The sequence below is a fragment of the Falco rusticolus genome, chromosome Z (assembly GCF_015220075.1).
Source record: "Falco rusticolus isolate bFalRus1 chromosome Z, bFalRus1.pri, whole genome shotgun sequence".
In the NCBI taxonomy this organism is placed as follows: Eukaryota; Metazoa; Chordata; class Aves; order Falconiformes; family Falconidae; genus Falco; species Falco rusticolus.
In genome coordinates, this window is record NC_051210.1 from 61,133,420 (window position 1) to 61,146,060 (window position 12,641).

General features: G+C 37.2%; 1 protein-coding gene across 5 annotated transcripts in view; it reads right to left on the minus strand.

Moving 5' to 3' along the window:
- The window catches only part of SREK1 (splicing regulatory glutamic acid and lysine rich protein 1), a 40,139-nt gene that overhangs the window by 5,906 nt on the left and 21,592 nt on the right, over nucleotides 1-12,641 (minus strand). For 4 of the 5 annotated variants that reach the window (XM_037374574.1, XM_037374577.1, XM_037374576.1 and 1 more), the window contains 6 exons: nucleotides 12,337-12,467; nucleotides 10,727-10,841; nucleotides 7,974-8,093; nucleotides 5,142-5,675; nucleotides 696-791; nucleotides 74-209 (listed from right to left, as the gene is read on the minus strand). In XM_037374574.1, the coding sequence (XP_037230471.1) occupies nucleotides 74-209; nucleotides 696-791; nucleotides 5,142-5,675; nucleotides 7,974-8,093; nucleotides 10,727-10,841; nucleotides 12,337-12,467 (1,132 nt within the window). Of the gene's footprint in view, nucleotides 1-73; nucleotides 210-695; nucleotides 792-2,235; nucleotides 2,294-5,141; nucleotides 5,676-7,973; nucleotides 8,094-10,726; nucleotides 10,842-12,336; nucleotides 12,468-12,641 lie in introns of those variants that run through there. The other variant, XM_037374575.1, reaches the window with a different exon arrangement.

Consider the following 12,641-nt stretch of genomic DNA (forward strand, 5'->3'; position numbering starts at 1 on the left):
TAAGGGAGGTAATTTCAACAATGGCTCGACTAGCACCACTTCACTCTGCATATCACTTGGTCACACTGCTTACCTTCAAAGTACTGGTGCTTTTGTCAGATTTCTCCTTCCCCTCTTTTTCTTTACTACTTTTTTTCTTGGAGGTGGAGCGTTCTCTTTCTCTTCTTTCATTGTTTGTATCTCTGTCTCTTTTTTTTTCTTTCTTGTTTCTGTTTAAGACATTTTTTACTCAAATCAGAATTTGATCCAACAGCAACAACCTTCAAACCATTTAACTCCAAACTCAACTTTCATCTGTGGGTTTTCCAAAAAACCCAAAATATTAACAAAAAACCTGCATAAAGACAATGAGATTTTTGACTGAAGAGAGCTAAAAATGCATGTGTTCAAGTATGCAAGGTATTTGTGAAGAGAAAATCCAAACTAATCTCTATCTGATGAAGGGCTTTTATTGATTTGAAGTGAATCTGCATTGTTAACAGATTCGAAACTCTCCAGCTGAAAGCATACCAAGGCTCATATCCATGAAGGTTTTTGGTTTGGCTTGGTTTGGTTTTGGTTTAAGTTAAAAGTTAATTGTACTAAGCAGCTGAAACCATGTGAGATGATTAGCACAAAGGCAGCAAAACAATGAAGATGCTATTAATGATTCCTCCTTTACTGCTCATTAACTTTTATGTTTACATAAAACTGACCTTCTTGGAGAAGGAGTTCGTGAAGACTTTCTTTTTGTTGTTTTCGATGTTTTAGGAGACTTGGAGGGACTTCTACTCTTCCTTTTACGCCTTTCTCTACAGGACCAAGAAATTCAAGACCATCGAAGGATTAAAACAATAAACTCAGGAACTGGATAAAACCAGAAAGCTCTTAAAATGATCTGACACAACAACTAAGTATCATTAGTATCATTAATTTAACATTACGTATCACCAGCAATATATGAACTGTACAAAGCAGAAAAAAAAAAATTGTATGTTTCAGTTTTGTGGGGAAGAGGAGGCTGGAAGTGGGTAAAAAAAAAAAGGTTGTACCCTTTCAGATTTTAGTGTTTTGTTTATCCTTACATGCTTGTACTTCTAGATGTTGCAACACACTGAAGAGCTCATATTATTTTACAAAACAACTGTTTTACACAGATATGTGGAGTTTGCTGAAGTTACTATTATGGAGTCTGATCCCAAATAGAACAAAACATTAAATAACTGGTTGCAAATGTATGAGGCACATGTTAAAATAAAGCAAAAAATGAGCCAGTAAAGCTTCATTCAACATAAATGTAGAACCTATCTCTGTCAAAGTCAGGTAATTTTCTCCTATCGCCTCTTCACAGAGCAGGAAAAGTGGACAGGAAGAATGGCCAAGGAAAAACAGGGAAGTTAAAAACTAATTCAGAGGGCACTTCAAGACATGGCATAAAAGCTACACTTAGGCATAACAGCTTTTGCAATTCACACCATTAGGTGTGAGTATCTCTATCTTCAATATTTAGAAAGACCAAGAAATCACCTGTTATTAAATAAATTACAAAAGGATATAGTAAGATATGCCTAGTATCACTATCTGGATTGATACTCTGCCCGTGACCTCCTGAAGCTGCATAGGACAAAATTTCTTAACTATTTTGCGGCTAGCTCTTAAGCGTGATTCAATCTTTGGTAAACAAAAATATAAAGTGGCCTCAGAATCACGCAGAAAATAACAGAATCACTGATCAGCTGCACACTAGTTAATATGCATCTCTTTTTTTAACATCTTCAAATTTATCACTACCTTTTTTCCAATGAGGATACTGGAAATTGATATATTATTCTGACAGTGCTCCCACTTGGCCTACAGTGAGCACATCCCTACTTTATTTTGCTTTCTAGCATACGTATCAGTGAGTAACCAAGTGCCTTAGTAATTGTGTTCAAAGTAGAAACTGTTTATTCATAAAATCTGATTTTCAGTTTCTGCTTTTTGTCCTTCAAGTTGAAAAGCTACAACTGTGTCTGACAGTTTGTTCCCATCTCCATTACATTAGTCTATATAAAGTTTTTTGTGTACCTGATTTTTAATGCTCTTAAGTAATACTAATACAGCAAAAATTAAGAGGGAAAAAAAGGCTGAATACTTTGATAGTGATCCTGTATTTCTAATTCATACACGGAACTAACACTCCGTACCTATCTCCTCTGCTAGCCTGTAGATGCCCGTTGAAAAAGGAGCCACATCCTCCTCTTCCTCTGGTCTGTGTCTCTTCCTTCAGCTAGGAATCACAATAGCCATCTGATCTCCAGCACTTGCATGCTGTCTGTCAGTAAAGCAAGGTCAGTTGCCACCTAATTCTTAGAAGGTCCTGTATGTCCTATTCCACCTTCATCCCTTCTCCAAAAAGATGACTATTTGTCCAATATTTTACACTTATCAGGAAAAGGATCAGCAGTCCCAACTCAGTGCTGCACTGTAAAACTGGCAGCTGAAATGCCAGTTTGTTGGGTCATCTTCTCTAGAAAGGTCTGTAAGCACTTCAACTTGGCTAAGTCAGCCACCAAAGTAAACAGATACCCCTAACTGCAAGCTAATGGGGACACTGTAGCCAAACTATTCACAACTGATTTTCAGAAAATAACACCATTACTGAGGTTGAAAGAGCCCTCTGGAGACCTAGTCCAACCTCAGCCTCCCCCACCTTAAAACAGCGCTAACTAGAGCAGATTACTCAGGGCCACATCCAGTCACATTTTTCATGTCTCCACAGATGGAAACTGCACAGTCTCTCAGGGTAAATGGTTCCAGTTTGCCCAGAAAAAACATAATTTAAACATTACAAAAAAGCCTTTATTTCCTGTATGTCACTAGATGCCTACTGCCTCTTAGTCTGTCACTGGCCCACAATGAGAAGTCCAGCTTTGTCTTCTTCACACTTTCCCATCAAGTATTCATACGCATTGATAAGATGCCCCCTCAGCCTTCTCATCTCCAGGCTAAACAGTTGCAGCTCCCTCAGGCTCTCCTTGTATGACAGATGCTCCAAGCCCTTCTGTCAGTTTTGTGGCCCTTCACTGGACTCACTCCAATATGTCTGTGTGTCTCTTGTAAAGGGGAGCCCAGATCTGGGCACAGGATTTCAGATGTTGCCTCACCAGTGACAAGGAGTGGGAAAGAATCACCTTCCTTGGCATGTTCACCAGACTGCCTAATGCAGCTCAATACTGCTGGCCTCCTTGGCTGCAAGGAGCTCTACGTACTTTTCTGCCAGCCAGCCTTCCCACCAGAGAGTCCCCATGCTGTACTGCTGCAACAGAGTTATTCCTGCCCGTGCATGACTTGGTATTTCTCTTTGTTCAATTCCATGAGATGCCTGTCAGCTCATTTTCCTGTCTGTCAAGGTTTCTCTGAACAGCAGCACAGTCCTCTGGTGTACCAGCCTCTACTGCCAGTTCTGTGTTGTCTGCAAACTTGCCAAAGATGCACTCTGTCCCACTGTCTAGGACACTGAGGAAGATGTTCAATAGTACTGGCCCCAGTATTGATACTTTAAGGATAATGCTATATCTGAAGAAAGGATTGTAAATGCATGCGAAAACCTGCATTTCTCTCATCCTCCATCTTCAAAAGTACACTGTCCTTGTTTAGTAACATCTGTATAAAAAGAATTAACTTCATATCAAAGTAGGGTTTTGTACTGTGAGACCACTAGAAGAGATGCATTAATTTTCACTAGAATCCTTGCCCATGTACACAGCATTTGGGCCTTCCATGGCACTTTCTTATATAGCAAGATCCTTAAAGCAAAGCATAATTGTTGCAAACTAGAGTATGAATTTTTGGTAACATCCAAGTAACCACACTTTTTATTTGAAGAATTGGGTCTTCCACCAAGGTTCTTATATAAGGTACATATTGTCAAAATTTTAAATCTTTTTTCTCCACTTATCTAATTCAACACTCCTGAGGCCTACAGACAAAAAATGTTTTGTTTTCAGAGCTGGCAGAACTACCTCTACTCTGTGTAGGTCTTCAACCCATGAAATAATGTTAAAAATACATTACAACAGGAAGATGCATATGATTAAAGCAGCCGTAGTATTTTGCCCATAAATCACCAAAACAACATGGACATTTCACAAAACACAAACAGAATGTTCAGAAACGATTACATTCCTTTCTGCCTTGTATGAACCATGAACTCCCGAATTTTGAGGACTGTGAGAATTTTTCTTTTTTCCGGTATAATTATTATAGTACATAGAACCTTTCCCAATTCATGAAGCATTTCAGTCTCTCAAGGTAACAGATAAATTTGGTATTTAAATTTGACATGTGGTACTACTGAACTCCTTGTTTCCTGAGGTATTCAGAAAGGACTTTTTCCACCAAAGCTTCTGAACTTAAGCCAGCTGCAACGCTTTCAGAATGAACCTGAGTTTGTCCACTTACAGAGCTTATAATTAGTCTCACAGTCTCCCTTTGCTGAACTGGATTTAACCAGGCTTCCACACAGCGTAGCCTCCCTTGGATGCAAAAGTAACAGCTACATTAACTTGAACATTTTCCTGTTTACTGTCAGCATCATTAAGGAATGTTACTTTTTACTTACACCTGTCCATCTAATCAGCTAAACAAGGTATCCTTGCCTTCCATCTGAGATACATTCACCTTCTGAATGCCTAGCCAGCCAAGTGACATGCTTGCTTCCTGCTGTTCATCCATCCAGCTGAAGAGTGGCAAGTACTATCACCGAACTGTTCATAAGATCTACAAACCAACACTGCATAGTATGTAAGTAAGCAAGGAACTATGTAAAGAGGGACTCAGACTTTCATCTGGACAAAGATATGTGTGATGTTGCTTTATCAGAACTTTTGGATGCAGCCAGTGCAGGGAAACGGCACAAGAACCATCTACTTACTGTCCTCAAGGACTATACTATATGGTTATGTGAAAGGCAAGCACCAGCAGCCTAACAAGAAACCATGATCTATCAGGCATCATACAGAGTTCTTTGTAATAGATTTTACTTTTTAGAAAATCTACAGAAAAAAAACCCAACACATATTTAATTAGTGAGAGACATGGTGATATTGATATATAAAAACTAGGATGGTGCCTCACTTAACTGACAAGTCAAAAAAAGCATGAAAAGATTCTAAACAAACCTGCTGGAGCTACGAGATCTTCTTGAAGAGCTATAGCTTCTTGGGGGTGTCCTGGATCTCTTCTCTTTCTTCTTTTTATCATCTCTCTCTTTTTCTCTCTCCCTCTCCTTATCCCCATCTTTTTCCTTTTCTTTGTCTCTGTCCTTCTCTTTGTCCCCTCCTTTGTCCTTATCTCCCTCCTTGTCCTTTATCTTCTCTCTGTCCTTTTCTCCCTCTTTCTCAATACCTTCTTTTTCCTTGTTCTGGTCTACCTCTTCCCTGTCTTTTTCCTTCTCCTTATCTTTCTCCTTTTCCCTGTCCTTGTCTTTGTCCTTCTCCTTGTCCCTGTCCCTATCCTTGTCTTTGACTCTCTCTCGATCTTTGTTTCTCTCCTTATCTCTCTCCCTGTCTTTCTCCCTGTTTCTCTCTTTCTCTCGCTCTCTGTCCCTGTCTTTGTCTCGATCTCTCTCTTTCTCCTTGTCTCGGTCTCTCTCTTTCTCCTTTTCTTTGGCCTTTTCTTTTTCCTTGACCTTTTCTTTGTCTCTTTTCTTGTCCCTGTGAAAAGCCAAACACAAATCCATCATTTCACCTTTGAACTTTCCAATTAAAATTACAACTAACTCTTTTGCATACATTAATTGCTCAAGATAAAGTATGCATCTGCTGAAAAATTATATTCAAAATTTTAATCTTCCACCCCTGTTCACCCTGAGGGAAAGGTTATATAGCTAGGAAAAATTTGGAAACCAAATCGGAGAAGGGGAGGCTAAAATCTTCAGAGCGATGTTATTACACTTTGAAAGAGTAAGTCTCTTCACCCCACATTTATGTTATTGTACATACATAAATTCTCTATATTTTTTTTCAGGAGTAAGGCAAACTCTGCAATCATAAACCCACTCTTTACTACAGGTATGTCCACATAAAATGGACTGCAGATTCACCACCCCCACATGAATAATGACAGCCAACTGACAGAAGCCTTTACAATGTTCCCTGACACAGATATCCTGGAACTGCTTGGAAGTCCAACAACAATTAATATACAGAAATAAAAAAACAAGGGTAAAATTTCACTAAACAAATCCCCTCAAAAGACAAATGTAAGTTCAAAACTCAATCAAGACAACACAATCATCTGTAATGTCATTAGGAATTCAAAACTTATTGAAAAATTGTTAATGCAGTATAAACAGAAGCAAGGATAACAAGTCAGCTTCTTTGGGACAGGCAGAATTATACATGTTCATAAAAAGAAGGGTGAGGAAAATTACAACTGATGTTCTAGTTGTTCAAGCCAAACAAAAACTGATTAGCTCACAGCTTTGGCTGGAAGATTACATTTTCATATAGAATTATTTGGAAGTGTGAGATTCCATCTTTTCTTTCGATTGTACAGACACGGGACTCCTAGACCTGCCTTTAAGACATAGGAAAATGAACAACTGTTCAGAGAGAGAAACAGGAGAAAGTACAGGAAAGGAAGTTGATTAGCAGGCCTTTACATGTACAAGAGAACCGAAGCTGCTGTGTCTACTGGTATTGGTACCCATTCCAGGATTTTTAAGGATTCTCAAAGAGACTCCTTCACACATGAAGAGTCCTAAAGCACAGCCCCTCCCTTTCTTCAATGGAAGAAGTGTTTGGCTGTATCCTCTCAACTGCTAATAAATAGTAGGCTGTTGCATGTTCTGTGACTGGACAACTTTAGTTCTCATCAGGTTTTGGCAAATAATTCTTTAGAAGTCTCAAAGAAGGAATATAAAATAAAGATGATGAAACAGCACGCAGTCCCTGCAATAGCAAAGAGTCTCACAATGACCCAAGAAGTGCCTTCCAGTCAATTTATCACAGAGATTTCATTGGACTTGCACTTTCCAGTAAGCAGGTATCTCAAGAAGCCACAGACAACAGCAACCAAGAATCAAAAGGATCCATCAACAAAGCCCAGCTAGCTATGTAGCCTATTCCTGTTTCCACTGAGGTCCACAGATCTCTATAGTTCTCTTTCCCACAAAACTTCCCCTCAAAACCAAGAGGCAACTGCACAACCTAAGTAGGAAGCTCCCCTTAAATGAATCAGAGGACTAAGACATGAAAAAAAGAAAAGTACCAAGACTCCTATTCATGAAGCTACCTTCGTAGGTACTTTTCTTTTGTGAATATTCACTACATCATCCTTCAGAAAATTATGTTATTATCTTGTTGCAAATGCACAGTTCAATAATTAGATGACCAGACTTAAAATTGAGTAGGTAAATATAGATGTATTAAGACCTGAAATGCACATATGCCATGCAACAGACACATGTATTTGTGCCCACAGCACTTATGGCAAATAGGAGCACGGCAAACGTGATAAGACAAGTTCATGCACAAAAACTGTATATGTTTTCAGAAAGCAGGATCAAGTTCAGCTTAAATCCAGCCTCCTCAACAGATATAGACTAATCAAGAATCATCTGCTTTTTTGTGGGTTGCACAAGCTACACAGACTATTCCTGATCTACTGGTTAACACCTGGCAATTAAAATTACCTGTTTTCAGTCAGCTTGCACGTTGGTATAAATGTAGACTAGACTACCAAAATCTACATACTTCAATGTGGTGGTTAACCCCCATAGGCACCGTATAAGCTACCATGAAGAAAATCAACTCTATCCCAGCCAAAACCAGTATATTCAGCGTTAAAATTTGCTTTCTATTATTTTGTCCCAAAGACAAAGCCTAGGGACAGGCTAAAGCATTTAGAGATTCCACCCTTTAACATCACCTAAAAAGTTTGTTAAGATTTTTTTCAAAAACTGTGTACTGTGTGCTAAGAATAATTCACTTCTTAGGAACGGAACTTACCGAGAATGAGAGCGACTTCTTGATTTCTGCCTTTCCCTAGATCTAGACCGTTTTTTCAGGGGACTTCTGGATCTGCGTCTATCCTTGTGTCTTGAGAGTGATCTGTTGCCAGATCTACTTCTACATGAACAATACCAGAAGAAAAATACTTTAATATTGGAACTCCATAAAAATCAGGTCAAACAACAAAGGAAAAAACCCGCAATTCTTGTCTCACTACACAAAATTATATCAAGAGTTACACCGCAGTAATACATTGCCTAACCAACGTTTGCAAATATGGATACATTATTTTTCACCAGGTGCACATGCCTTCCTCCTTTGAAACAATGCACCATTTAAGTAATACCCATATTTCATAATAACCTTCACTAACATTCTGGAAAATATAAATTTGTATCATATTAGGATAGCTGTCGTTTGTAAATTACAGCATGTAAATCTACTATAGACAATTTCTAGCAGGTTATAAAATAATCAGTTACATTTTTTTTTCCTTTCCAGGCCCAGTCACTTACTGCAGTCTTGGTCACTGGAGAAAGATGGCTTTAATTGGTGTCTTTTGGCTTTGTTCCCCACCCTTCTAATTTAAATGAACTTTAAACAAACAAACCAAAAGAAACAGAAAATCCCCACCGTTTGTGGTTCAGCATTTAGTTGTTACCTTTTCAGCTGGAAGGATTTGTTAGCATGGATTTCAATCATAAGAATTCCCAAGGAAAGGAATGAGTATTTATTACATGATAAATAAGGAACACAAATAATCTGCAGATACTCTGATAAAAATCCAATTGAAGTCTTCTGATAAAGATATATAGTATAGTCACAAATTGATGAATAAAATAAGACTCCGAAAAATCACTACATTCTTTTTTTCCAAAATATTTCCTATTTTTGGAAGATCATAATCCCTAGTAAAGCAAAAATAAAAAGCTGAATTTGAACATTAAGTTTCAAAAAACCACATCATTGGATACTTTGCCTGAGAGACTAAGGTACCATGAAGTTTAACTTACCAAAGACAGAAAGGCCATTTATATTAGTTAATAAATACTGAAGAATTTATTATTTTCAGTATTATATAATAATATATTATTTAATACTTTAATTAATTATTTTATACTGAGGTATAAAAATATGCAGCTCCACCTGTCTTCTGTAGCTCAAGACACATAGAGTAATATGCACCAAGAGGAGAGGAGGTGCAACCATTTTTTACCTACAGCTTTCCTCTGCTTATCTCTGCAGAAATACAAACTAACTACAGGGCAAATTAATGGTAATTGAATCAAAATAAGACCTTTATCCTAGAGATGAAAAAAATTTAAGTGTTTTATGGAACAGTAAAACAGGGAAGTGGTAACGAGTTTATTCTTAGGGAACTGATTGTTTATTTTTAGGGATGAAGTTGCCTCAACAGATCAAGACTGGCCTTTTTTCAGCATGTTCTCAAAACTGACAGTAGCAGTGGTAAATGATTAAAAAAACCCCAACAACAAAAGATAACCATCAACAGTTGTTTAAAGCACAAGTTTTCCCCAAGTAAAAAAATGCAATTTTATCTTCTAGAAATCAGTTTGGTTTGGGTCAATATAAAATAGTACTGAGATTACTATAGTGTTATACAAAACAAAGACTGTTTTTCAGTTATGTCCTGCATTAGAGAAACAGCAGAGAGGCAAGCAATAAGGAAGTGACCAAATGATTCTTCTTGCATTAGGAAGGCACCTGACATTTTGATGTCATTAGGTAACACGTACTGTGATGTCTCACCATTGCAAAACTCAAAACTGCACTTATATGACATTTGTTTGGTAGCGTTTGGACAGCTTTTCTGTATCTAAAAGAATTCTAGCTGCTTTGTTAAAAGACAATGCATGGAACAATGCAACAGAGCTGTTGCTGCACACTGACAACACCTTTTTAGAGTATAAGCTATTAAAACCACATTTCTGAATTTCTTTTTTTTTTCTTTTTTCTGTGATACTTCATGTTAGCCAAACATCTTTAAATTGATTACATAAATGCTCAGAAGACATTCCTGATATTTAAAGAATATGAACCACTGTAGGAAGTGTTTGTAAGTCTCACATAGCAAGACTGTCTCATTCTTGGGAAAAATCTTAATGGGTATGCTTTAAGGGTGATCTCATAATTTTATTTCCTCCCATATTCCAAAGCTTATTTCAGAACTGAATAAAATCAGCAAAGGAAACAAAATCTGAAGAATGAAAAACTGCCCCTAAAGCCTTTTTATCCTGCTTTTAAAAACTATAGCTTTACATTTACAGTATATTAGAGTACATTACATTTACTTTACAGTAAATAAGTATACTGCGTTTTTTAACTTGATGTTTAGAAGTTCGGGACATCTGGAACTTTCTACTAGCAAAACTAGCCAGTCTGTCTGCTCAGGGTGTTCACCGTGGATTACATGTTCAATCACAAAATGGTATTATGCTAAACAGCACAAAACATACCATGAAACCATAGAAATGGTTATGTTACATGGCACAAAAAGTATATTCTAGTGTGTTTTAACTGAAAATAATTCTGAAAACACTTAGGATTTAGAGGGAAAGAGTATTTGTTCAGAGACAAAGTTCCTGGTTACTCTGATCTGCTCAGTGAGTTAGTAACCTTTCTACTGGGATACTTGTCTTACAACTCAGTAAGAAATTTCAGTAAACACCACCATGCAAAAAACCCCAGTATGGCCTCTTAGATCTCTTAGAACTAAAAACCATACCTACCTGTGTTTTGAGTGTGATCTTTTCCTTCTAGATCGGGATTTTGAACTAGACCTGGATTCTGAACGAGAATGGGAACGAGATCGACCGCCTTTTCTTTCACTGCTCTTTCCAGACTCTGAGAGGAAAAAACGACTTTGCAGTGTAAGCTCAGAACATTTAAAGATCCCAGTTAACAATCTGGCACAAGTGGAATGTACCACACATAGTGCAAGGGGCCTACTCTTTGCACATCTTCCTTCTTTGCAAATATCCTTCAGAAACATCCAAGTAAGTCATTGCATATACTCGTTGAGTGCAGCCATCCTGCAGCAGTACACATAAATCAGATAATTATAAACAGCTAGATCTATCAGGAATGGGATTTATGTTGCTGCCACAATGCACAAGTTCACAACACGTTCTCCTCTTGGTCTATTATTTAATATAACTACTTTTTTTTTTTTTTTTTAAATAGCCTGAGAAAAATATCATAAATTTAGAGGACATAATTTTATAAACAAGCATAAAATGCAAATAATAATTAGTACTTTCTATACTTTCAGATATTTCAACTACTGTAAATATATTGAAGTTTTATTCCTCAAACACTGTTTTGTGGGAGGAAGGGATAGAGAGAACAGGGTGAAAAAGTCTGATTCAAAGGCCAGGAAGTCAACAAAAACCTTAACAGTGACTTCACCAGGCTTTGGTTCAGATTCTGGAAGATTTTTATTCTGTTACTTAACACTGAGGAAATGTTAGACCTGTCAAAAACATCAGAAAATATTGCCCCACACACCCCCAAAAAATTCCCAAGACTCTGCACTATCTAAGCTACATAAGACAACATTTGGTCTTGTTACTAAGATTGACGACAAAATCTTGCTAATGAAAAGAAAAAGGAGGATCTCAACTGCAAGTTTAACAATTTTTTTATGCTGTGCTTAAGTCTTTTTTTTCAATCAGCTTAAGTCAGCATAAATCAGCACTAAAATGTCTGTCCAACTTCTCAACCCAACACCTCCTTCCTTGACCAGCCATCTCAGTGTTAACAAGGATCAGGGAACCAATCTGGATAAAAAAAAAGTCCTTTAAAATATGTTAAGTTTTATCCCAGACTCATTCTCTGATCCCATTTGCTATGAAGATGCACACGATCTTGAGCCAGCATGAAAACCAGCACAGCACAGGGCCAACATTAACCCAATGAAGATAATAAAAGCATACTATTACTGATTTCAGAACCATGATAGCTCCCTCTAATTATGAAACTATGGCATTAATGGATGCTAGAGCAGAACAAAACAAAACATAAAGCATTTTCTTTTAGAAGTTTGCACATACTTTGAACATAAAAAGTACCAACTTCAGTATTAATTTAGTATTAACTTCAGTATTTTGAAAACATTCAGTGAGCATATATCTGAAAGTAAAACATGTTGAAATAAAGTGTCAAGCTTTGTTCCACTGCTTTGTTGCACCAATACAATTTTGATTGTTTTCTTTATTTTCCACCACATACTGTCTGCCTTTAAGTAGTACCCTTTTCCTGTGTTTGAAAATGCTTTTAAAAGCACATGCCAAAGTATACTCAGAACACTTCTTTTAGGTAATGTATCTAATACACTTACCTGGCTCAATTGCAGCAGATATGAAAGACTGGGCTTCTCTTACTCTCTTCATCACCTCTTCCAGTTCCTTGGCAGCAGCTTGTGGTGTCATTTCAGGAGGCTTCACTATTGCATTATTGGAGTGATTTATTCTAAATTAAATAAAAATGAACCCCTTAACTCCCAAACATTTGAGAAGGGAAAATGAAAAACAACCAAGAAAGGAAAACACCTCAACTTCCATATACAACTAAAACCTTCAAAGTTCAGCAAAACTACAATTTGCCCTAACAGTCATCTAAGTATGTGAAATGTCTTGCATTGCT